The 26,922-nt window shown below is 41.7% G+C and overlaps 1 protein-coding gene across 2 annotated transcripts; it reads left to right on the forward strand.

Annotated features, from left to right (window-relative positions):
* On the forward strand, window positions 1-26,922 carry CDR2 (cerebellar degeneration related protein 2). 2 transcript variants are annotated; one of them, XM_043560302.1, is made up of 5 exons: window positions 1-416; window positions 10,017-10,129; window positions 23,355-23,503; window positions 23,760-23,924; window positions 25,000-26,922. In XM_043560302.1, the coding sequence occupies exons 1-5, from the start codon at window positions 338-340 to the stop codon at window positions 25,862-25,864; spliced, it is 1,371 nt and encodes a 456-aa protein (XP_043416237.1). In that variant the 5' UTR covers window positions 1-337; the 3' UTR covers window positions 25,865-26,922. The 2 variants fall into 2 exon arrangements, with proteins under 2 accessions (XP_043416237.1, XP_043416238.1); XM_043560303.1 differs by lacking the exon at window positions 1-416 and adding an exon at window positions 9,168-9,366.

The following is a 26,922-nucleotide window of genomic DNA, read 5'->3' on the forward strand; positions in this document are numbered from 1 at the left end:
GGGAGGGTTCTGCCAAAGTGCCACGTTGGGCCCGGCTGCGGCGTGAGGAGCCGGCTCAGGGCTTCGTCCCGGGCGTTCGCGCCTGGGCACCGGCCGTTGGGGCAGTTGGGCGGCACGAGTAGAGTCGGGAAGCCGGTCCGCGGCGTGCGCTGCGGGCCGCCCCGCGGCGGCGGCGGGGAACGGCTCCGGTCAGGCGGCGCCGCGGAGCCTGGGCGGCGGCGCGTCCCGCCCGAAGGCGGCTCTGGCTGAGGGCGGAGGGGCCGGCGGAGCGCCCGGGGCAGCGGCTGAGGCGGGACGGCGGCGGCGGGGGCCGCTGCCCCCGGAGGAGCCGGCCGAGATGCTGGCGGAAAACCTGGTGGAGGAGTTTGAGATGAAGGAGGACGAGCCGTGGTACGACCACCGGGACCTCCAGCAAGGTGAGGGCGCGGTCGCTCCCCGGGCGGGCGGCCTGGACGGGGAGGCTCCCGGGTGCGAAACCGTTAAAAAGTTGGTTTCCTTGGCGGCTGGCGGTTGGCGGACGTCAGGTGCGGGAATGTCCGGCGCTCACCTGGCGTGGGGACCGGGAGGGTGCCCAGCCCGCCGGGAGGCCGCTTCTGCGCAGTTACCCTCACCGTCCCTGAGTGTGGGGTGCTAACTGCGCCGGGCACCGCTGGGACCGCCTCCCCGGTTAGCGGTTGAATCCTCCCCGCGTTACCTGGAAGCTCCGGTTGCCCCTCCGCACCTCCAGGGGGACCCCCGGCCCACGCCCGGTGGGAGCTGCTGCAGGTGTTGGGGGTAAGCAGTGCTGGGGGGCGGGAACGGTGCCGGGCCCTCCCATTTCATCCGCCCGACACCTTACTTGGAGAGCAGCATCTCTTGTCCCCATTTCCCAGATGAGGAAAGCGAGGCTAAACCACCAAGTGACCTCTCCCAAGTCAAGCGTGGGGGCAAGCATTTTTGAACCCATTCACTCACAACGAGGAGTCCTAGCCACTGCCCAGACCTTGTCTCTCCTTTATCACCGGCTTACAGCTTCTTAAGTTGGGTGTCAGAAGGTTGAAAAACTTTTTTTTTGCTAATGCATCGTACACCAGATGCCAAGTGAAAATGACTTGAAAAACTTTTTTTTGCTAATGCATCGTACACCAGATGCCAAGTGAAAATGACTTGAGGCACTTCTGCCTCTGCCACTTCTCCTAGTTGGCATCTAGAGTTTTAGTTGCAAACAGGCTTTCAGATCTGGGCCTGCCTCGGATTTCTTGCTGAAGATGTCTCAAAGAAAAATGTTAAAGCAGCCTTCAGTTTGGAGACAGTGCCCCCACCCTTTTTTGCATATTAATAGAGAGCATTTGCAATTAGGGAACGCTTTTTATGGATTTTTAACACTGATGCCCATTTAGTCTTCCCATCAAGCTATGGATACTGTTACTGGGGGAGATAGGATTCCACTCCGAACTTCAGAGCAAACTTTTTAACCAGCACACCGAATACTCCTTAGGAATTTTATCCAGGCATCTTCGGTTTCTGCAATTCTGTGCAAATCAACTTTCTCAGCTCTAAAACGGCACTGCAAATTAACATCTCATTTAGTTGAATATTAAATGGCGGTGATACTTGTTCATGCTAATCATTGAACTTGGGGTGGAGGTGGGGAAGGGTGTAGGCTTGAGTAGCTTGTACTTAGAAAAGGAAAGCAAGAAAGGAAAACAAGACAAGCAACTCTTTTGAGAGGGGAGGTGGTTTTGTTCTTTTTCTTTTTCTTTTTTTTTTTTTTTAAGTGTTTCGTGGACAGTCACTTGAACCAAAGTGGTTCACAAGCTCACTTACATAGTCCAAGCTATTCAGTGGCTATAGTGCATGATTTGCCATCATGTTCCCAATATCCACAAGGCAAATCTGTCTTACATTTTAACAAACCTGTTTTCAGAATTCCCCATAAGGATTGATGGCCTAGTTTGATACTTTCTCTAGGATTAATGAGTCAAATACTGCACCATTGCAACATTTCCCTACAATACCTTAAGCAGTTTGTGTAATTGAAGCTAAATATTTTTATTTAGCAAGCATAGATCTGTATAGGCCCTTATTAAAAAATCTAGCATAACACTGATCACAAAATAGAGGCTCAGTTTTAATATTTGGTGAACTGAGGCTCTCAAACTGTTTTCATGTCTCTCTTCCATCAGGTGCTTTTGTCCACACTACACTTTACACCCTGTGGGAAGTTGTTAAGAGCAGATTTAAGTTGTAATACTTAAATCTACAAGAAGCAAATGTAACATGTTGGGGTTACATGTGGAACTCTTTAACCTCTAACCAAAACAAAAGTCATCAGATGTTCAAGTTTAATGAAACCTTAATGAGCACAGGTCTGAACCTCCTTAATGTCAGTTTGCATTTGGAATTTGTTCTCTGCTTTTCAGAAGACTTTCACATCTGTTATTACAGTGGACTTTGACAACCCTGTATGTCATAACCAAGTGCGTGGGGGTAGGAATAGGTGTGAAATTGCAAAAGTCATAACTTACGAATAGGCCTGTAAAAGAATGACGTCTGCACTGTGAATAAAAGAATATCTTTGTCCCAGTTTTCATTAAAAAAATTTTTTTAACATTTTTATTTATTTTTGAGAGACAGAGACCGAGCGTGAGCAAAGGAGGGGCAGAGAGGGAGATACAGAATCTGAAGCAGGCTCCAGGCTCTGTGCTGACACAGAGCTGGGGCTCAAACCCATCAACTGTGAGATCATGACCTGAGTCGAAGTCGGACACTTAACCAACCGACTGAGCCACCCAGGCGCCCCTGTCCCAGTTTTTAAAAATTATATATTAAAGAATACCTAAACTTCTAATGAATTTTTAAGTGTGTTAATTTCTGAAAAATTTATTATCTACTCTGTGCCAGGTATTCACCTAGGCACTGGGGCCACAAGATAGGATAGATAAGATCCTATCCACAAGATAGGATAGATAAGATCCTACCCTTGGAGTTGACAGTGTAGGAATCTGTTTACTAGAGAAGCCTGGAGATGTTGCCTCCTGGTGTGTGCCCAGCTACAGTGCCTGGTGCATGGTAGGCCCTTAGTAGATATTTGCTGCTAAATACAGTTTGGGAGCAAGTCTGTCCTGTTGAACAGATTGATAAACACATCTAGTGGGATTTTTAGCAAGTGCAGACATTTGTTTACTTTTTTAACATCCTCATTATTAACTTTACTGAGCAAGCCTTGTTTGGAGAGAGCTCCTAAAACAACTTTTTAAGATCCTGTTCTCAAAGTCATTAAACTACAAATTTGTTTCCTTTAGTAATAGAAGTATTATTTAAGTAGATCGATCGTATCAAAGTTTGGTGGGGCATTCTTTTTTAAATTAAAATTGCAGAAAAATTCTAATCTCAGAAGGCTCTGGTCCACCATTTATACCTTGTTAGAAACATGTAAAGCTTGTGCAGGCAGAAGGAGAAAACCTTTGCTTTTACAGAACACTTTGATAAAGAGACTGTCTTTTGTCAGCGAGCTGAGTTGGCGCAGTAAGAATACTGACAATGATCTCTATGGATAAGATCCTTTCTGGGACAGCAGGAGCCTTCTGTGCAGGTAATGATGGTGCTTGCTTTGAAATGTGTGCCTGAGAACAAGGTGGAAAGACTTCAGAGACTAAGTTTTCTTTCAGTCCAACTGCTATTATAATTGTCATTTGGTGAGCTGTGCAAGCTTAGAATAATGCTTCAAGTTTCTACTATATGGATCAGCAAATGAAATCTTAGTTTAAAGGAATCCTTAGACTTCTGCTTCTTTTCATGATGAGTACGTTTTCCAAGTGCACAACTAATTTGCTGAATCATTGTTGAAGGGTCATTAAAACTGGCACCATCATTTTTCTTGATGTTTATATTCAGGCTTTTTTGCTTTCCCAATTATAGTAACGTTGGCAACAGGAGTTACACAGAAGCATCACCCAATGACGCATCTGATTTTGTAATAGGAAAAGCTTTCAGCCTTAATGTTGTTGAATTACTGCTGCAGTCTTCAGCTAACATGGGAATATGTTGTCCTCATGGTTCATGAAAAACTGAAGTCAATTAAAAATATAATAGCAGTGGAATTTAAAGGTTTCAGAATTCTGGAAGAAAGAGCCTTTAAAAAAAAAATCACTCAGCTGCCAGAGGTAGTTTTGCTTAAGGCATAGGGCTGAGTAGAGTACTGGTTTAAACCTTACAGTTTATCTGTTAAAATAGATGATTATTATGTGCAAAGATTGATTAGTGAAAATATTAAACATATGAAGATACTGATAGGTTGTAATTCTCAAGCCTGCAGCAAATGTGTGGTATTTTTATTTATTATTTTTGATGTTTTATTTATTTTTGAGAGAGAGACAGAGCACCAGCAGGTGAGGGGCAGAGAGAGAGACAGACAGACAGACAGACAGACACAGAATGAGAAGCTGGCTCCAGGCTCTGAGCTGTCAGCACAGAGCCTGACGCGGGGCTCGAAACTGCGAACCATGAGTTCATGACCTAAGCTGATGTCAGATATTCAACCGACTGAGCCACCCAGGTGCCCCAGTGTGTGGTATTTTTAGTGGCTGCCTAGATCAGCTCAGTAAGTTCAATAGGATTTAGAAAAGACCATCTCTTAATGAAAATCCTTATCGTAAACTAGAGATGATCAGGTGCATGAAGCTTCAAAATGATATTGTATCCTTTTGTGTCTTACTTTAAAATATAAGGACATCGAACATTCTCCCATTGCCCCCACTAATTATTTAGAAATGCTTCTTGGGCTTCCTGCCAGCTTTTGGCTTCTTATGGTTATGGAAGCCAGATGCTACACAACAGGAAATGAATTTTTTTTAAGACCAAAAAAAGACCCTTGTCTTTAAACTAACAGATGAAGTAATATCCTATTATGCCGTGTGACTTCGCAGACACTTACTTGTAGTTGAGACTTGTTTTTGCCGGAATTCTATCCTAAACATCTATGAAATATTTAGGAGATTGAGACTTCAGGTTACCGAACCAGGCTGGGGCTTTGTTTAACTGGAAATAAGGATTGAGATAAGGGCAAGTCTCAAATTATTTTCTGCTTGCTGTTTACTGGAAGCGTGCTGTGCTTGACATCTCTTTCTGCAGCAGCAGGAGGAGAAAAGCTGCTCCTGGCTGCGTATTAAGTAGCAGGTAGTTTCATAAGTGAATGAAAGTAGTTGAAGATGGCCACAAGTTAGCCTTGATTCTGGAGGAGGTTTTGGCTCAGGTTTTGATCGCTAGTTAAGAACACCTTTGATGAGTCTCTGGTCCTTCCCAGTGAGGAATTACCACCTTACAACAGGCCAGGAGAGATTTAAGTAATGTCTAGGTAATGTTTATATGCTTTGTCTTTGATAAGCATGGTGGCTTCTTGGTGGTGGGGCTGTGTATACACATTACACACCCTATGAGTACAAAGCCTCTGCCAGCGGCACATAGTTCCTTCTGCATTTAGTGAAAACAAGATATTAACTTGCCTGGAGTTGTATGTGATTTCACTGGCAGAACAGGCAGTAAAAGCCAAGTAGCTCAACTCTGGCTTCTCATCGCCATCTATAAAAACAAGTGAAAAGATTAAGTACCTCATAGAGGGAAATCTACTCTCCACCCGAAACAGAGGTGTGTGGGCCTCCTGGTATAAAGATGTGGAGTATGATGTAAGCGAAGTTAGAAGCTGTTGACAGTAGTTGCTGTTGTGCGGTGACTCACCATGTAGATTTGGTCAGTCAGGTAGCATCTTTGTGCTTCAGGTTGTTTCATTTGAAAATCTGGGCTAAATACCTTGAAAAGATAGAAAGATTAATCTCTTAAGTGCTTTGAGCTGTTCGTAAAGTTCTGTGCCTTGTGAATAGAAGATGTTATTTCATGGACTTGTTATCTGAAGTCTTAAGTTCATTAATAGGCTTTTTAATACTTAAATCATGAGAAAATGTATTTTAACACCTATCTGCCAACATATATACCGTTTTATTATAAATGGGTGTAAGATGTTTTAAAATGAGCTGGAGTGGTGTCTGGGAGGTTTTGCTACTTTGTTTTTTCCTAATGAGGAAAAACTAATCAAGTAGAATACTAATTATGCACTCGAGTGGACAGTACCACATAACAAAAATTAATTGCTTTTCTTTTACCACTTTAGGTTAAGTTTTAATGTCGATGGTAATGAATAAACATAAAAACTTGTCAACCTCTAAAAGTCAAGTTTTTAAAGGTTTTTGTTTGTTTTTTAGAGAGAGAGAGAGAGAGCACACCAGAGGGACAGAGGCAGGGTGAGAGAGAATCTCAAGCAGGCTCCACACCCAGCACGGAGCCCAACGTGGGGTTCGATCTCATGACCATGAGATCCATGACCTGAGTCAGATGCTTAACCGACTGAGCTACCCAGGTGCCCCTAAAAATTAAAAAGCATATGTAGTGAGGTTCCCTGTTTTCATCATGAATATTGGTTTCATAATATTTTCTGACATTAAGTAAAGTGACTTTCCATCATACTTAGAGTAAAATTTAAACTGTCTCTACATGGGCTATAAGCTCTTGTATGCTCTGCCTACGGTCCAGCTTCATCTCTTCCCGCTCTCCCTCTCCCGCTTCTATCACACTGGCTTCTTGTCAGGTTGCAGACTGTGCCAGCTTCTTTCTTGTTGAAGTGCCTGTCTCACTTTTTTACTCCTCACTCTTCAAGCCTCAGCTAAAATATCCCCTCAGACTTTTCTTGTGACCTCTTTCTAAAATAGATCCTTTGTTCATTATCACCAAATCTCTTTTTTTTCTCACACATCACATTCACTTGGTTGACAAATCTCTTTAGCTCCACTTTAAACCATATCTGGATTCCTACCCCTGTCTTCATCTCCTCCACTGTGGTCCAAGCCACCGCCGTCTCTTACCGAGATGATTGCAGTATCCTCCTGTCACCCTGCTTCCGTGTTTATTTCTTCGGTCTGTTCACACAGCAGCCACTCATCCTGTCAAAAGCCTTCACTGGGTTCCATTTTACTCAGAGTAAAAGCCAAAATCTTGACCTTCTTAGTTAGGTCCTATACCAGCTGGCCCGGCAACCTTGGAGCCCCTCTGACTTGTCACCCTTTTGCCCCTTATGCACACTTCGCTTCAGCCTCGTTAGCTCCAATTGCACTTCCTCCCAGAGCCTTTGGCCTTGTTTTGTCTCTACGTGGAATGGTGGTCCTCTAGATTGATCTAGGTGGGTCATTTATTCAGTTCCTTCACACCTTAGTCCTTTTTGTTTTTTTAATATTTATTTTGAACAGCAAGTGCAAGTGGGCGAGGGGCAGAGAGATGGGGGGACAGAGGATCCGAAGCAGCTCCAGGCTCCCAGCTGTCAGCACAGAACCCGATACGGGGCTCTAACTCCAAAACCGCAAGATCATAACCTGAGCCGAAGTTGGACACTCAACCAATTGAGCTGCCTAGGTGCCCCCACATCTTAATTCTAATGTCACCCTGGTCGCGTGTTCATAAATTTCAACCTCCCACATCCACATTCTTCACATCCCCCTAACTCGATACATTTTTTCTCTTTAGCACTTACTGCTATCTTTTTAAAAAAAAAATTTTTTTAACGTTTATTTATTATTGAGAAAGAGAGAGACAGAGCATGAACGGGAGAGGGTCAGAGAGAGAGGGAGACACAGAATCTGAAACAGGCTCCAGGCTCTGAGCGGTCAGCACAGAGCCCGACGCGGGGCTCGAACCCACGGACTGCGAGATCATGACCTGAGCTGAAGTCGGACGCTTAACCGACTGAGCCACCCAGGCGCCCCAGCACTACTGCTATCTATTTTATATTTTATCATGCTGTTTCTCCCAATAGAAAGAAGCTTCATGAGGGCAGGGAATTTTTTAGCTAAGTTCATTCTTCTATTCCTAATGTCCAGAACAGTGTCCGGTATTAATGAAGGTATGCATGCATGTATGAATGAAAAGTGTTTATCACATTTGGCAAATTTATTTACTTATTTACTGTCTGACTTTTCCCATTCATCTCTTGGAATGTCAGGATAACAGGAACTTCATCCATCTTATTCACCATTCTGTAGCCAAAACTTGGCATAGTGCCTAGCAATAAAAACATTAATTTGTGAATCAATGCATACTAATAATACTTTGATTTTGTATGCAGCTTAGTTTCTGAAGTACTTCCTTATATATTATTTCATTTGGTTTTTATAATCTTACACTGATAGGACCATCATCTCTCTACACAAGAATACTAAGTGTAGGGACCTTTAAAGTCACCATATTGAAAGAGTTAACCTGGTAAATGGTAGTCAGAACTCGACCTCAGACCTTTCTACTCAGTTCAGTGCATTTCTCACTATATTGAAGGACCTCCCATGAAACTTACTATGCAGATAGGTGTTTCAGTTACTTATATTAGAACTATTGTCCATTTTAGTATCATTAAATTTTTTGTTTCGGGTATTGTGTATAATACAAACAAACCTTGTCTTAGGTACATATATGCCTAAGAAGAGAGAGAGTTGGAAAATTAGGTTTAAAATAGAAATATGGTAGGGCTCCCGGGTGGCTCAGTTGGTTAAGCGTCTGACTTGCGCTCACGTCTTTATCTCACAGTTCGTAAGCTCGAGCCCCACATCAGGCTCTGTGCTGACAGTTCAAAGTGTGGAGCCTGCTTTGGATTCTGTGTCTCCTTCTCTCTCTGCCCCTCCCCCACTCACACTCTGTCTCTCTATCTCTTTCTCTAAAATAAATAATAAGACATTAAAAAAATTAAAATAGAAATATGGTTTGTGTTAAGTCAAAGTATAAGCTGTGGACATGTAATTACCTTAAAAACTCACTGTATTGCTTATCTGATGTGCTCATCTTGGAGAAAGACATGAAGAGAGGTAGAAAAAAAATGAGAGACCTGGAGCAGGTATTATTATTGATTTTTTTTTTTTAAGTTTATTTTGAGAGAGGGGGGGGGAGGGAGGGGCAGAGGGAGAGAGAGAATCCCAAGCAGGCTCCACAGTGACAGTGCAGGGTTCAAATCCACAAACCTTGATGACCTGAGCCAAAATCAAGTGTCCAATGCTTAACCGACTGAGCCACCGAGGCACCCCAGTTTTTCCCTTTTTTGACTTAATTTTAGTCTCCTTAGGAGTTCAGGATCTGTAATACATACTTTGCTTTGACAGATTGACAACAGCCAGATTTCATGGGAACTCTAGAAACTATTGAAAGATCTGCCTGTACTTTGGCGTAAAGATCTTCTAGAAGAAAGTAGACGATGATATGAATAAGTCCAGTCCATGAGCAAATAATTATTATGTTAGAGGTCACTGTGATGAATGATCATTTCTGAATGAATAAATACATCTCCATCTTACAAGTAAGGTATATAACAGTGTACATTACTGGATAGAGGAACCCAGTTCAACTGAATTTTAAATAGAACTCTGGTTTCTTTCTGTGCCATTTTTCCTTCCATTGGGATCTGACTGAAACTTTGTGTTGGGTTAGGTCCTGATTCATTCTTTAAAAAAATTTTTTTTAATGTTTTATTTATTAAAAAAAAATTTTTTTTAACGTTTATTTATTTTTGAGACAGAGAGAGACAGAGCATGGACGGGGGAGGGTCAGAGAAAGGGAGACACAGAATCTGAAACAGGCTCCAGGCTCTGAGCTGTCAGCACAGAGCCCGATGGCAGGGCTCGAACTCATGGACCGTGAGATCATGACCTGAGCTGAAGTCGGCCGCTTAACTGACTGAGCCACCCAGGCGCCCCTGTTTTATTTACTTTTGAGAGCAAGAGAGAGCACAAGTTGGGGAGGGGCAGAGATAGAGGGGGAGACACAAAATCCAAAACAGGCTCCAGGTTCTGAGCTGTCAGTAGAGAGTTCGATGTGGGGCCCAAACTCCCAGACCATGAGGTCATGACCTGAGCCACCCAGGTGCCCCTTGATTCATTCTTTAGGCACTGGGTTATATACAAGGTTGAAGTGTGATCATTTGCATTATTGTGCTTGTTGACTTGTTGTGCTAGATCTCCAACTTGCTGCTGAGCTTGGGAAGACATTACTGGATCGGAACACAGAGTTGGAGGATTCTCTTCAGCAGATGTACACAACCAATCAGGAGCAGTTACAGGAAATTGAGGTAATTTACTCATTAAGAGAGTTACGCTTTGAGGTATGGCCTATTGCTGTTACTGTACCAATCATGTTCTGCACTTTCAAAGAACCATTGGAGAGGGTGGGGAGGTTGATTTCTATTTTCTTTATGCTTTCCCAACATAGAAGTCTGATGAAAGAAATTTCTCTCTTCACCCTTGGTAAAGTGTATTAGAAGTAAATGGTCCAGTATTTGCCAGTATGTGAAGCACAATAAAGTTGTCCATATTATACTTCATTTTTTACTTTTTTCTTTTAAAAAATGAATTATGCAATATTCCAGATATGCCAAGAGGTATAAGAATAATACAGTTAACAGCTATGTACCCACCACCCAGCTGAAGTAAAAATACCCACATTGTTGAGGCTCCCTCCTTGGTTACAGCCCCTCTCCTAACCACTGCCAAACTCCATCCTAAATTTGGGTTTAGATAGAAAAAATTTTAAATCATATTACCTGATTTCATAATATGTTTAAAAAAAATTTTTTTTATCAACGTTTATTTTATTTTTGGGACAGAGAGAGACAGAGCATGAACGGGGGAGGGGCAGAGAGAGAGGGAGACACAGAATCGGAAACAGGCTCCAGGCTCTGAGCCATCAGCCCAGAGCCCGATGCGGGGCTCGAACTCACGGACCGCGAGATTGTGACCTGAGCTGAAGTCCGACGCTTAACCGACTGCGCCACCCAGGCGCCCCAAAAGATTTTTTAAAATTAAAAGAGTACTTTTTCCTTTAGTTGAACAAACTAAAATGAAATACACTAGATTAAGGCTTTAAAAATGCAAGGTGCTGTCTTATAAATGGTCCCATTCTAGTAGCCCAGTTATGTGTAAGTCATGTGACTGTAAAGATGATAATTTTGGATATTAACCTGACAGCTGTCTGATTAGAATACTTTTCTCCATGCTCCAACCCCCCTGTATGCCCACCCAAAAAAGCTTTGCACTTAAATTACAATTCCTTCTCTTCAAATTGGTACATTAAAACCAGCACTCTTGTGTGAGTATAAAAGACCTTAGAACAGTGATCATGGGCGCCTGGGTGGTTCAGTTGGTTAAGTGTCCGACTTTTGATTTCAGTTCCAGTCATGATCTCACAGGTTCATTAGATCAAGCCCCACCACTGTGCTGATAGCAAGGACCCTGCTTGAGATTCATTCTCCCTCCCCCCGCCCCTCCCTCCCCCCCGCCCCTCCCTCCCCCCGCCCCTCCCTCCCCCCCGCCCCTCCCTCCCCCCGCCCCTCCCCAACTTCTGCACACTTGCTCACAAGTGTGCTCTCTCTCTCAATAAACAAGTAAATATTCTAAAAAAAACCAACCGTGATCAGAACTTACTGAGTCTAATTATATACTGAACCAGGTTCTAGAAACTCAAAGAAATAGAATTACATATAGTCCTTGACTTCTAAGCAATCAAAATTACACAAACTTCAATTTTTTAATACAAATAAATCTACCATCAAAACTAAGGCAAATTCATAATCTCAGTATCCTTATTTTTACATAGTAGCCATAATTAAGATGTATATATACAGTAGATCTGCCTCTTCATCAGGATTTATGAATATAGCCAATAATGTGATTGGCTATGTGGGAAATACACTTTTATCATTCTAGGAAGGTGTATCTTGTAATGATATTAAAGTCACCAGCTGCTACTTTTAGCGCTTTTCTATATCAAAAGAGTGTAGAACATGCCATACCCAAAATTAGATGTAATTACTGTACAGTTTGTCAGAAACCTAAAAATGCAGAAAAACCAGGCATTTTTTTTGAAAGTTTATTTATTTTGAGAGAGAGGGAGCATGTGCATGTGAGTGGGGGAAGGACAGAGAGAATCCCAGAGAGAATCTTAAGCCCTGAATCTGACTCAGGGCTTGATCCCATGAACTGTGAGATTATGACCTGATCCAAAACCAAGAGTTAGGTGCTTAACCGACTGAGCCACCCAGGTGCCCTCCAGAAATACCAGTATAAATTTTTTAAAACTGTTAAAACTAGCCAAATGTTGTACGTGCTCAAGGAATTCGTACTTGCTTTGTGTTGTAGACTTTGCTTTACAACTCATCAGAAGATATCCTAGAGTAGTCTATGAAGTAGTCTATGAAGACTATCATATACTGTGAGATATGTCTATTAGTATTTGTGTAGAAGCATTTTCTTAATACACTGTATTGATGTTTTCTATGAAAAGCACCTGAATTCATTGTAACTGAATTCTATAACTGCTACTTACTTTAGAATATCTCCCAAGTATAGATGAAAAAAGGGTATTATTTGCATACTAAGAGAGTGATGCCTATTTGCTACCACTGTAGGAGATCACAAACACGATTGCTTTATGATCTAAGTTACTTATTTTCTACCTTTTTTTCCCTTGTATTGAGGAATATTAAGACAGATTGTTAGGGGCGCCTGGGTGGCGCAGTCGGTTGAGCGTCCGACTTCAGCCAGGTCACGATCTCGCGGTCTGTGAGTTCGAGCCCCGCGTCAGGCTCTGGGCTGATGGCTCAGAGCCTGGAGCCTGTTTCCGATTCTGTGTCTCCCTCTCTCTCTGCCCCTCCCCCGTTCATGCTCTGTCTCTCTCTGTCCCAAAAATAAATAAACGTTGAAAAAAAAATTAAAAAAAAAAAAAAAGACAGATTGTTAACATTCTGAAAAAAAAAATCCACAGATCTTTAAGATTCTCCAAATCTATGAGTAACACTCTATACCATCTATTGTTTTCTATAAGATGTTGCAAAGCATAATGGAAATGAACTACTCATACTCAGTTCACATCTTAATGGTTAAATAAATATGAAATTAAATACATGTATAAACTATTCAAGTAAATTTAGCCTGGAGTATTCCAGAAATGTTTTCATGAATCTCTTGTTTCCATAATAGAGCATGCAGTCCCCTGGTTCTTAGATCCAAGAATTGTAGCTTTCAACATTTTACTCTTTATCCAAAGCTGTGTTTTGGCTGAGAACAATACTGTCATAGATTACTTCTCTGCCATTGCACTTGGCTTTCTTCTTTCTTTTTGTAAATCACTTTATGAAAGTCAATGGGGATGGGACAAAATGGGATGAAATGGCAGTGCTGGTTAAGCCCACTTAGCAGTGAGAGGACCCCCACAAACTGGCCTTGTTGCCTGCTCAGTTCACATCTGCTCCTGTGCAGACTTACAAATCACAACATAGACTTGAAATAGTCTAAAACAAGGTAGGCTTGATGTTCTTATAAAAGTAAGGGGGCAACCAAAGAGCCTAATTCCCTACTGAAAGGGAATTATGTGCCTCTTATCGTTGTAACCTTTAGGAACCCCCTAAACTTTATAAGGGCTCTTTCCTTAATTAAAACCTTCTATCAGTTTCTTTTTCTCTTTTAAGTAAACTTTTTATTGAAATACACATGCAGAAAACACAGATCCTAAATATATAGTTCAATGAGTTTTCATAAAGTAAACATATTAATACAGTCAATACCCAGATAAGAAATGAGAACATTATCAGCTCTGCCAGTTGTCACTGCCACTAACCAGCATTCTAACACCTAGATTAGCCTGTTTGAACTTTACGGCTCATACAGGTTTTTTGTTTTTTTAATTTTTTAGCATTTTGTTTTTTCTTTTTTTAGAGACCGTTAGCCGGGAAGAGGGGCTGAGGGAGAGGAAGGGAGAAAGTGAGAGAGAATATTAAGCAAGCTCCATGCTCATTGTGGGGCTTGATCTCATGAACCATGAGATCATGACCTATGCCAAAATCAAGAGTTGGGTGCTCAAACGACTGAGCTACCTGGGTGCCCCCCACTTGGACACTTTTTTTCTTAATATTTTTTAGTTTGTTGTTTATTTTTTAAATTTATGTAGTTTGTTTATTATTGAGAGAGAGCAGAAAAGAGTAAGCAGGGGAGGTGTAAAGAGAGAGGGAGAGAAAGAACCCGAAGCAGGCTCTGCACTGTCAGCACAGAGCCCAGCGTGGGGCTAGAACCCTGAACTGTGAGATCATGACCTGAGCCGAAATCAAGAGTCGGATGCTCAACCAACTGAGCCACCCATGTGCCCCCCACTTGTACAAGTTTTAAGCTAACTTTTCAGAATGTTTATTGGGAGTTTTCCTGATTAGAAAAGTAATACATGATCATTTTTTGAAGTTAGTAAAAGGTGTAATTGAAAACCAGAAAGTCAGCCTTTACTCTACCCCCAGAAAAATTTGAAATGAGACAATCCATAAAAATAGTACTGGTACAAACTACTTAAAGTGGATAAACAATATTGCAGAACTGGTAATAATACTAGGATAAAATCCCCCAAACTGGACTCATTATAGACATTATAGAAATAGACAACTAAGAAACTGTCAAAGGGTATTTTGAAAGTAGAACTACAAATGTGCTCTCAAATACTCGGCAGGTTTCAAATAATCCTAGTAGAAATTGATCAGTATTCTTTTAGAGATTGTTATTAATTGTAAAAAAGAAAAAATATTAAACTATTGAAAGTAATGATTGGCTTCAGAGATGCCTGCAGCCTGTGTCACTTGTATTCAGTGTTGATCTGCACAGTAAGTTTTTCTCTCCTGGATGAGGGGAGGAGAGAGTACTTCAGAGAGTAATGAGATCTGACACCCTCAGACACAACTGGATTCTCTTCAAGATTCCTACAAACACGTAAGCAAGCCTACAGCCTTGTGTTTTGTTGCCTCTCTGCTTGGAAATCTGCATGATTCCCAACAGTGACAGGACTTGTCACTCCCACTCAAAGGTCTGACCTTCAAGGCATCCCTTCTTTCATCAAGAGGTTATGTCTTCCTTAGAAATTTTAAAGCATTTTATGCTTCCTTTACTACATTTACCAATGTTCTATATATTATATTGACTGATTTGTTTCAGTCCCTCCTCCCCACACCCGTTTGTTTCCCTTTGCTGTTGCTGTGTTTATCCATGATAGATCATCAATAAACGCGTGTTGAAATCAGTATCTTAAGAGAGGACAGATAAACAGTTTGCGATCCACTTCTGATGATTCCTAAACTGTGGGTTTCCACCTCTGGAGATTTTTTTTAAGAAGATGGAAGGAGCTCTGGCTTCAGCCTTAGAAGATTGAGGTTTAAGCCCTCAATTCTATGGCAAATAGCTAGAGACTTGAGGCATGTGAATTACTTCTCAGGTCCGGTTTGCTCCACTGTGTCTTGGTGATAAGAATGCTTGTACTCCATTGGTACAGACTTGTTCTGAGGGGATGAGATTATGTAAGTGTTTGCTTTTATTTTGGATGTAGAAATTGTTGCACAGTTTATCCATGTTTTAAGAATTTTAGTAATGAAAGAATCTTAATTCAGAAAAAAAATAAATCCTTTTCAATTACTGGAAAATTGATCTTAAAAACAAGCCAAGCTTTTAATAGATTATATTATAAATGGTTTTTATTTTCATATTCATGCCCTTTTTTTCCAACTTAAATTTCCTACAGGGGAAATAAAATATTTTAATCAGGGAAAAGAGGTTTTTCAAAGGTAATAAGAAATCTTTCTTCAGTATTGTAGAAGGTCATTTTGATTCTAAATTCAGAGGATTTGGGCTGTAATCCTTAGTATAAGGATAATCCCAAAAAAGCCAAATTTCCATTCCATTCCTTATGCATTTTTAGTTGGGGTTGTTGGTCTTTCCCTGCATTCTAGGTCAGGGTGCTACAATTGCAAATAGGTGTTAATATAATTCTGCTGGCCTTTCTTTTTTAAAGAGTTGCCTCAGTTGTTAAGGTGACCTGTTTTATAGCTTTTATGCATAACCTGAACCTTGTACTCACAGTCAAGGTGACCTTCTATGTAAATTCCAAGACAGGCATGTGATAACTCACAGAACTTGAATGTTTATACTTTTGCCTATAAAATTAACATTTTTGCCTGTGATTTTGCTACTTTCATGTTCCCCTCCCAATGTTTTGCTTAAATGTCTCCCTTTCCACGGTTTAATATGGCAGATACTTTTGTACTTGAGCAGTTTTTGCCACTTGAATTTGGGGATCTTGGCAGTCCCATCAAATTTATTTGAGGTTGTGTATCAAAGATTCTGGATGGAGAAAACCAGAACATTAGTAGCATACCTGTGCCTTTAAATGAAGGTTAGAAAATGAGCTAACCTGGTTCCTTCTAGATTCAGAAAAAATTTGATAAAACTAATTTGAAACTTGAGAGGCCAAGCATAAAGCATTATGCTCCACATAAATGGAGTCTGGATTCTCTAGCCCTATATGAGAACTTGCTGAGAGATCTATTAATTCTTCTTTTAAGTTGCTGACCAAGTTAGTTCAGACTTCTTGGTGAGGTAATCTGTTACAGATTCTTGGGGGAAGTAAAGGGGTTCTCTGATTAGTTTTGATTTAATAATAATAAGATTAAACTCCTACCATGTGAAAACAAGCTCCCTGCCATTCTTTAGATTGTTCTTAAAGCCAAATCCTCTAAGACCAAAACATCACAAGCTCTTTGTAAATGGTCTCATTGTGTTTTTATTACAGGTCCATATATCAAATGAGGGGGACTTATGGTAGCTTTTTTTTTAGCATGCTAGTCTTCCCCACCCCCCAGTGTGTGGTTTTACTGTCCGTAGTTTCAGTTATTGTGGTTAGCCCCTGTCCAGAGGCAGATGATCCTCTTCCTGATGGATGGTCAGAAGGTCACTATTAGCCCAACAGCTGTGTCACACCTCCTGCGTCCTCTTGTGGGCATTTTATCACCTCCCATCATCACGAGAAGGTGGTACACGACTATGAGATATTTTGAGACCACATTCGTATAACTTCTGTTACAGTATATAGTTATAATTGTTCTATTTTATTATTAGTTACTGTTAATTTCTCACTATGCCAAATTTAAATTAAACTTCATCATAGGTATGCATGGATGTATAGGGAAAAAACGGTCATATATTTAGGGTTTAGTACTAAACATGGTTTAGGCATCTGCTGGGGGTCTTTGAATGTGTATCCCCAGTGGATGAAGGGGGACTGCCCTAGCCTCTTTGTACGTATTTGCGTATTTACTTGTTTCCTTTATGTTGGCCACAACTCTAATTTGAACATTGTATCTTTAAAAGGGGGTCAACAGCTTGGGGCCCACATAATAGCTGGTAGGAATTATAAAGGTCTTTCAGATTACTGGAAGGTATTCTTGCCACGGGAATAAATTAGAAACATCTATAAATGGAGCTAGAGAGGAGAGAATTAGTGGCTAACAGGGCCTTTTCCCAAGAGGGCTTTTCCCAAGACCCTTCTCAAAATCTTTCAGTTAAGTGTCTCAACATTTCAGTGGCCCTAGTTGTGTAGAGAGCACAATCAGCTGTTGTCCAGAAGTCTAGAAATTGCTGTTTAGGGGCACTTGGCTGGCTCAGTTGGTAGAGCATGTGACTATTGATCTCAGGGTCTTGAGTTCAAGCCCCACAGTAAGAGTAGAGCCTACTTGAAAGAAAGAAAGAGAAAAGGAAGGAAGAGAAAGAAAGAAAGAAAGAAAGAAAGAAAGAAAGAAAGAAAGAAAGAAAGAAAGAAAGAAAGAAAGAAAAGAAAGGAAAAGAAATTAATTGACATTTAGCCAATGTATTTTTAGTCCCTACTGTGTGTCAGGAATTGTGCTGAATGAACTAGGTATACAGAAGAGGCTTTCCTTTTCAAGGAGGGTTAGAAAGACTGGACACTAACAACTATGCAATTTGGGTGTTTATTATTACATTGTTTTGAGGGAAATTAATAGGGTGCCTTGGGAAGGGGGCTGCTTTCGAGGGGGTGGTTTGGAAAGGCTGCTGAAGAGGTTACGTTTGAACAGAGACCTAAATTTGTGCCATACTCGATGCTGAGCATGGAGCCTGCTTAAGATTCTCTCTCTCCCTCTGCCCCTCTCCCCCACTTGAGCTCTCTCTCTAAAATAGAAGAAAATAAAAAAATTTATGTCATAGGTCCCTTTGGCTGTCTAGTGAGGTCTGTGATGATCCTCTTAAAATACATAGAGTTACAAAGGGAATCTGTTAGATTGAAATGCCTATCAAAACATTGAAAAAATGAATGTGTGATGTAGTAATAAGTTTCTTTATTAATACATTAAATACTAGGATCTAGGGGCGCCTGGGTGGCTCAGTCAGTTGAGCGTCCGACTTGGGCTCAGGTCATGATATCACAGTTCGTGGGTTTGAGCCCCGCATTAGGCTCTGTGCTGACCGCTTGCTCAGAGCCTGGAGCCTGCTTCAGATTCTGTGTCTCCTTCTCTCTCTGCCCCTCCCCCATTCACGTTTTGTCTCACTCTGTTTCCTAAAAATAAATAAATGTAAAAAAAAAAATTTTTTTTTTTAAATAGTAGGATCTAATGTCGGACTAAAAACTGTAATTTCAAATAGTGATGAGTGTTACCAATGAATCAAGATTTCTGCAGCCTCTCTGACATGATATGAAAATGTCTGTGATTTCTATTGCTGATGAAGTCCTAGGTGCCCTGTCATACTACTGATGGCTTGCTGCCTCCATTCAAAATCAAAGGGAATGCTAAATTTCAGTTAGAAGTTAGAGAAAATTAACACGTAACTTCTCTTTCATCCAAGTTCACAGACCCTCTCAATTCTGTGTGAGGACCCCATGTTAAGAACTGCTGGATTAGATGGAGCCAGCAGGAAAAACACATCCTTAAAGAAGGGGGAGCTTGCTTAGAGTAAGGCAACTCTGCATTTTTAAGGTAAATGTGTGAAATAAGGAAGAATCAGTAGCTTCCCGGTGAAACTGGAAAAACCATTTAAGAGACAGTTGGGAAAATATTAATACTGAAACATAAATAGTTGATAGTAAGGGATTATTGGGGTATTTAGGTATGGTTAAATTGTAGTTAAAATGGTTCTCTTAGAAATACATGAATCTGTATACCTCAGTTAAGATGTCTTGGATGTGTGGGGTGCCTGTGTGGCTCAGTAGGACAAGCATCTGACTGGATTGCAGCTCAGGTCATGGTCTCGTGGTTCGTGGGATCGAGCCCAGTGTCAGGCTCTGTGCTGACAGTGCAGAGCCTGCTTGGGATTCTCTCTCCCTCTCTCTCTTTTTCTCAAAAGAAATAAGCTTAAAAAAAAAAGAAAAGGCTGTCTTGGATTTGCTTAAAATGATTGGAGATGAGAGTAGAAAAGTAGAGGTGTGACAAGACTGATAACTGTTGAAAGTGGATGATGGATAGATGGAGCCTCATTAAGCCATTTTTCTGCATTTATATGTTTGAAATTATCCATAATAAAAAGCTTTTTAAAGGTAGATAAAATTAGCCATCTGCAAAGAGTCAGTACTTGGGTGGACTAAGAATTTAGGCAGCAGCACTCAAGGTGAAGACACCTCATACATTATTTCCCGGAAGTATGGTAGAAAATGATGCTGCAGCAGTTTAATACAGCTTCATCTTTGTGGAGCGCTCCAACTAAACCAAGTCCTAAGGAGGGAGGCGGTAAACGGTGAGCTTAAGAATCGCTGTTGATCTAAGTGAATGCTGATGCCTCCCGGACCCAAGAGAAAGAGACATTAGGTTAGGGGAGGGGGGAGACCTCCAGGATTTTCCATGTCCAAAAACAACATTCCTCTAGTAAGTGTGATCCATGGACCACTCGTACTAATATCACCTGGGGTTTTTGCTAAAAATGCAGAATACTGGCTCTACCCCAGTCTCACTGACTCAAAACTTTAGGGGAAAGGGGCCCAGGTTCCTATAGTTTAATCCCCCAGATGAATCTTAACACGTGTAAAGTTTGAAAACTAACTGTAGGTAGAGATGAGAATACCTTTTATCGAGCAGTTGTACCATATGCCAGATACCACGCCAAACCCTTCACATTCTTTTTAATCTTAGAGCAACCCTTGTGAGGCAGGTGATGAGGAAATCTCACCTTAGAAGAATTAAGCTACTTGCCAAAGGTCACCTGGTTAGAAGTGGTAAAGTGTAACTTCAAATTCTGACCCCAGAGCCTATGCTTTTAGCTATGGCAGCCTCCCACCAGGCTCTTTTTGCTGATCCAATGCCCACCACAAGATTTCTGTGAGAATTGAAAAAATTACAAAGCAGATGTGTCCTACAGAGGATGTGAATATTCTAGTCACCGGGCAGAGACCGCTCCTATTGTAAATTAATACTTAGTGTCTGGTCTATGTGTTACCTTTTTTTCAGGTTGTTGTGAATCCTCCCAAAGAATACTTAAGGCCTCTACTTGATATAAAAGCGGCTTGCAAAATTTCTATAGCTATTGTATGTATTCCTGTATTCTAAACCTTTGTTCCTAAGAGATTGAATACCTTCCCTTCATTGACGGGACCTACTAGGACATTGCCAGCCAGAGGGCAGGGTTAAGGCCTGACTCCTGGAGAAGCTGGTGGGGGTGGAGGGAATGAAGAATAAACACAAGCTTTTACAGGGACTGCTCTGTGCTCACTTACCTTATTTAATACTTCAGGCCCTACAAGATAGGTTAGTAACCGATCCACAGTTCCTTATTTTCAATTCCAAACCCAAAAGGCTCTGTAAAATAAGATTTTTTTCTTAAGTTTACAGCAGATTCATTTGGCAGCAAACTCTGAGCTAAACTGCTGTGAGGCTGTTTTATGGTCCTTATTCATACTTTTTGATGCAGAAATATTAATGCTCAAGGGGTGCCTGCCTAGGTGGCTCAGGTCATGGTGGTTTGGGAGTTCTAGCCCTGCATAGGAGCCTGCTTGGGATTCTCTCTCTGCCCCCTCCCCCCCTCTGCTCCTCCCCCATTTGCACTCTCTCCCTCTTTCAAAATAAGTAAATAAACTTTAAAAAAAGTTTAAAATATTAGTGTTCAATTATAGGGTGCTGCCCATACCTCACTGAGGATGCTATAAAGTGTATGGTGTGTGTGCCATGTTGTTCTAAAATTTAAATAATTTTCTAAAACATTTTTGGCCCCAAGAGTTTCAGATGAGAAAGTTGAAGTTAGGAGAGTTAAGTGTTTTCTCAACACCTTGCTACCAAGTTATATAATTAGATATAAAAAGGTCACATAGGGGCACCAGGGTGGCTCAGTCAGTTAAGCATCTGACTTCCGCTCAGATCATGATCTCCCAGTTCATGAGTTCGAGCCCCATTTCAGGCCCTGTGCTGACAGCTCAGAGCCTGGAGCCTGCTTCAGATTCTGTGTCTCCCTCTCTCTCTCTCTGCCCCTCCTCTGTGTGCTCTCGCGCACACTCTCTCAAAAATAAACAACTAAATTAAAAAATAAAAAGGTCATTTATGCTTTGTTTTTCAACTTTGCCACATGGTCGTTTAAAGAGCCCACTGAAAATCATTGAGCACGTTCTTTAAAGGAAATCTATCAGCTCTGCAAATACATTTGTACAGTTGACCCTTGACAACACAGGTTTGAACTGCATTGGTCCATTTACACAAGAATTTTTTTTTTTAATAAATACAGAACAATACTGTAAAAGTATTTTCTCTTATGATTTTCTTTACATTTTCTCTAACTTCATTGTAAGAATATAGTAGATAGTATATACAACAGACAAAATATGTGTGTTAATCAACTGTTGTCAGTAAGGCTTCTGTCAACAGGCTATTAAAGTTTGGGAGAAGTCAGAAGTTATACACGGATTTTCAACTGTCTGGGGGTTGATGCCTGAAACCCCTGTGGTGTTCAAGCATCAACTGTATAGTTGTATAAAAAGCCCAAGAAGGGGCGCCTGGGTGGCGCAGTCGGTTAAGCGTCCGACTTCAGCCAGGTCACGATCTCGCGGTCCGTGAGTTCGAGCCCCGCGTCAGGCTCTGGGCTGATGGCTCAGAGCCTGGAGCCTGTTTCCGATTCTGTGTCTCCCTCTCTCTCTGCCCCTCCCCCGTTCATGCTCTGTCTCTCTCTGTCCCAAAAATAAATAAAAACGTTAAAAAAAAAAAAAAATTTTTTTTAAAAATAAAACAAACAAACAAACAAAAAAGCCCAAGAAAAGTGTTTTTAAGGTCCATTTAGAAAGCAGTCTTAGCTGTACCAGAATAAATAATCTGGTAATTTTTTTATGAGTGAGGAGGATTGTGGTGATAACTTTTCTCACAGCATTAAAAATAACAAGAGTCTTTGAATCCTAGTAAGCTAAATATCTCTTTCTGCTTAAATCAGTGTTATTTTCCCTATTTTTTGGTCCAGGATAGCTCATTTAGAGAAGAAAATTTGATTTTTTTCCAAGCAAAAAATCATCTAACGTTCTCTAAAGAGAGAAAAAATACATGGTCTTTTTGCTTAAACATTGATCATGTGTTCCATACTTTTTTTCTCTTGTGGGATTATCAGGCTCCCTATAGATTTTCATGTCGAATCTTAATTTTATGTATGTATTGTGCTTTGTAAGCGTAGATCAGCCTTATATGATAAATAGGATGTTGGTAAGCATTAGGGGAAGTAAACATATAAAGGATGGCCTATGTTTATTTCCTCTTAGGTACTTTAATTGGGATTTAAAGTTTTTTTCATAAAATGAACCTGTAGTATTGTGGCATAATAAAAATCATAGATTTGATTTTGTCTCTAGTTCCTGGCACAGAGCTTCTAAAACCCTTGGAATTTCCTGAGTGATAGGATGGGAACTGGTTGCCAGAAGGAACACACCCATGTTATTAGAGGGTTAGAACCATCAGTCCAACCCCCAACCTCTGGGGAGGGGACTGGGGCTGAAGATTGAGTTCAGTCACCAATGCCAGTGATTTAATCAGTCATGCCTATGCAGTGAAGCTTCAGGAAAACCCTGAAACCAGAGCACGTCGATGTGCTGGGAGGGCGATGTGTCTGAAGAGGGCGTAGAAGCACCACTCTGCACCCCCATACTTTGCCCTATGCATCTCTCCCATGTGCTCTTCCTGAGTTGTTCTCCTTTTAAAGCAGTCAGTGTAAATACAGCGATTTCCTGAGTTCTGTGAGTTGTAGTGAATTACTGAACCTGAGGGGAGGTCATGGAAACCCTCATATTTATAGCTAGTTTGTCAGAAAGAAGTACAGGTGGTCTCTGAGCCTTGCAACTGGTGTCTGAAGTGGGGCAGTTTCATGGGACTGAGCCCTTCCTAACCTGTGGGGTCACTACAGGAAGGTAGCGTCAGAATTGAATTGTAGGCTACCCAGTTGGTGTTAGCGAATCGGAGAATCGGTGTTGGGACGCCGCAGGTGTTTTATCTGCCTAGTGTGTCACCTGGTCACAATCATCTTCTCTTACAGTATCTGACCAAGCAGGTGGAGCTCCTACGGCAGATGAATGAGCAACATGCAAAAGTTTATGAGCAATTAGATATAACAGCACGGGAACTGGAAGAAACCAATCAAAAGCTAGTTGCGGACAGCAAGGCCTCACAGCAAAAGATTCTGAGGTAAATTTTCTAGAATCCATTGAGGAAGCCCTAGGGTAAGTCATTTAGTATAAACTGGAATAGAACTTGCACATAGAGGGTTTGGGTCAACACGGGGTATGGTTTAACTTAATTCTTTATGGAGAATAGAGATTAAGTAGAAGTCCTTTCCAATTAAGAAAACCCAGTTTGAGTGGCTGGCGACTAATCTCTCCTCACTGCTTATGCCCTTAATTTAATATGACAGCAGCAAATGGCTTCTATCTGTTCCTCACAGTCTGACTGAAACCATCGAATGCCTACAAACCAACATTGACCACCTCCAGAGCCAAGTGGAGGAGTTGAAGTCATCTGGCCAAGGACGAAAGAGCCAGGGGAAGTGTGACCAGGAGAAATCGGCACCCAGATTCTCGTGTCTGAAGGAACTCTACGACCTCCGCCAGTAGGAGCCTGCCTTTCTTTGGCATTTATGAGCAGGGGGACATCTCATGTCAGGGACACATACTGGATCCCAGTAGATTAAAAGTACCCTTTTAAGAAATGCCACTTGGTTATTAGACCACCAGTGGTTTGCACAAAACCACTTAACTTAAACATATGATGGATAGAGTTCTTGAGTCTTGGTAATTCTGCAAAAGCTTATTTTTGGAAGTCTTGGGAGTGCTCACTTCCGTGCTTTTCATGTGTTAAGTCTTCATTTAAATTAAGGTGCAGTACTTGTGATAGACTACAGATTTGGGGGCTGTACCTCACATTAGGGTGCAAAAAATTGAAATGTCAAAACAAGTTTTTTGCCTACAGAAATGCCTTTATAATTTAGAGTTAAGAGACTGAATCTTTAAGGACTATTTCTTGAGCACCTATTGTATGGTAGGTGCTATGCCAGACATGAGTGGTGAGCAAAATAGACACCATTGCTCCTGCCCTCACACTTTCACTCTCAGGGAGGGGCAGATACAATCATCACAAAGATAAACCCAGTTACAAGTTGCCCAGGACCCTACGCAGGAGAGAGACCAGCTTCTGCATTTTGGTAGTTTTCAACCTTGACCCTTGATCAAATCACTTTGGAGTTTTTCAAACTGCAATGACAATGAGGCCCTTAGGCCTAAATTAAAATCTCTAGGTGCAGGTAAAAAGCTGTCCAGATGATTCTGATGCACAGCCAAAATCGAGAACCACGGGGCCATTCTAATTTCCTTGAAAGATATCCATCATACTGCTGGGCTTTGAGAATAGGTGTTCTGAAGTACTTTTAATGGTTAAAAAAAAAATAGTCACAAAAATTATGTTTTCTTACATGTGTTTATTTGCCAGCCTTACATAATTTCGTGTTAGCCACTGCCCTAGTACGAGATAGGCAAATAAACAAACAAACAAACAAACAAATAAATAAATAAATAAAAAGATAACCGTCAGAGTTCCTCAAAAATACTTAGTTGGAAAAAAAAAAAAATCAATCTCTTTTCATTCCCAGTCAACCTACATAATATATTCTTTCAACATTTTTCTCCTAGACACTTTGTGTATGATCATGTGTTTGCCGAGAAGATCACTTCCTTACAAAGTCAGCAAAGCCCCGATGAGGAAGAAAATGAGCACTTGAAGAAAACAGTGACGATGCTGCAGGCCCAGCTGAGCCTGGAGCGGCAGAAGCGGGTGACGATGGAGGAGGAATATGGGCTTGTGCTGAAGGAGAACAGTGAACTGGAACAGCAGCTGGGAGCCACGGATGCCTACCGCGCTCGGGCGCTGGAGTTGGAGGCCGAGGTGGCCGAGATGCGGCAGATGCTGCAGTCGGAGCATCCATTTGTGAATGGCGTTGAGAAGCTGGTGCCGGACTCTCTGTTCACCCCTTTCAAAGAACACAGCCAGAGCCTGCTGGAGGAGCTGTTCCTGCCTTTGCCAGAAGCACACAGAAGGCCTCTTAAGCGCAGCAGCAGTGAGACGGTGCTGAGCAGCTTGGCCGGGGGGGACATTGTGAGGGGCCACGAGGAGACCTGCATCCGGAGGGCCAGGGCTGTGAAGCAGAGGGGCATCTCCCTTCTGCATGAAGTGGACACTCAGTACAGCGCCCTGAAGGTGAAGTATGAGGAGTTGCTGAAGAAGTGCCAGCAGGGAGAGGACTCCCTGTCCCACAAGGCTGTGCAGACCCCCAGAGCTCTCGCCAAAGACCTGGCGGGGACCAACGCCCAGCCTGAGCTGGGCACCAGCGGCTGGGAACCAGCCTCTGTCACCCCAGAGCCCGTCAGTTCCCCCACCACCACAACACCTCCGGAATACAAGGCGCTTTTTAAAGAGATCTTCAGTTGCATCAAGAAAACAAAGCAAGAAATAGATGAACAGAGAACAAAATACCGATCTCTCTCCTCTCATTCCTAATTCAACCTCCAGCTCTACTTCTAATTTGCTCATTTCCTTTCACCTCTCTCTCCCACTCCGACCGGTGTCTGTAAACCCCATGGCCACGTGGCTCATGATGTTTGCCTTGCTGTTTTGCTTACTAAGCAGCCAACAGCAGGGAACGAAGGTGGCTGCTGGTGTCAGTTCTATAACCCGGTTCCGTTTAAGCTCCTCAGGAAATCCCGTGACAACCTGGCCTCTGGCTGGCGCACTGATTTGTGTTGTGATTCCTTGAAAAGCCCCAGAACCAGTGGAGGGATAGATGTGTGTTCCTAGAGAAGTAGGCCTGGAGTCCCTATATATGTAGTATATAGAGAGTGTATAGTATACTGGGGAAAAGGGCAGAGTTGAAACAAAACTAAGGCAACTCCTACTGCCTCCTCGCTTCTCAAAACTGTAGGAGTCAGATGGCTGCCAACCTGAAATGGCTTCATAAACACTGTTGTATACTGTGAACTCGTTAAGAAGAATGTCCAGGAGAAAGCAGGGTCTAATCCAAAATCAATGGCATTAAAAAATACTCCAAGCCTTGAGTTTGGTTACATCTGCTACCAGTTGAGCTGTGACTGACAAGGAATCATAATATGTCTAAATCCAACTGATACCAAACTGAAAGGCAAGCTCTGGTTTGACCTTTGCTGTTACCATCTTGCTAGCTTATGAGCATAGGCCCTGGAGGGCCCCACCCCCACCTTCAGATGTTTTTACTCATAGCTATAGTGGTTAGCATAGGCAAATATGTAAATCATTCTTAAAGTCAGACTGAAAAAGCAAGATCAAACCCCTCACTGTGTTGTCCAAGCTGGCTAAGCTGACAGCCACAGGCTGCCCTTGTTCAGTTCCTGTCGTTCCTATAAATGTTTTTGACTTGCTGCAGAAATTCCCATTTGCTACTTTATTAAACAGTATTGTTCTTTGGGAATCTACTCATCCTCTCACTTTGCATACTTTTAATTTAAAACTATTTAAGAGACCGAAGTTCCACTTACTGTATATATTTTTTCTAAAAACCAAATAAAACTACCTGTGAAAATGAA

Source organism: Prionailurus bengalensis, chromosome E3 (genome assembly GCF_016509475.1).
Source record: "Prionailurus bengalensis isolate Pbe53 chromosome E3, Fcat_Pben_1.1_paternal_pri, whole genome shotgun sequence".
In the NCBI taxonomy this organism is placed as follows: Eukaryota; Metazoa; Chordata; class Mammalia; order Carnivora; family Felidae; genus Prionailurus; species Prionailurus bengalensis.

Excerpts from the sequence above, each read along its gene's own strand:
- CDR2 (XM_043560302.1), top strand. The coding sequence starts at position 338 with ATGCTGGCGGAAAACCTGGTGGAGGAGTTTGAGATGAAGGAGGACGAG. Across the intron at positions 10,130-23,354 it reads AGCAGTTACAGGAAATTGAG|TATCTGACCAAGCAGGTGGA; the intron begins GTAATTTACTCA and ends CTTCTCTTACAG. Across the intron at positions 23,925-24,999 it reads GAACTCTACGACCTCCGCCA|ACACTTTGTGTATGATCATG; the intron begins GTAGGAGCCTGC and ends TTTTTCTCCTAG.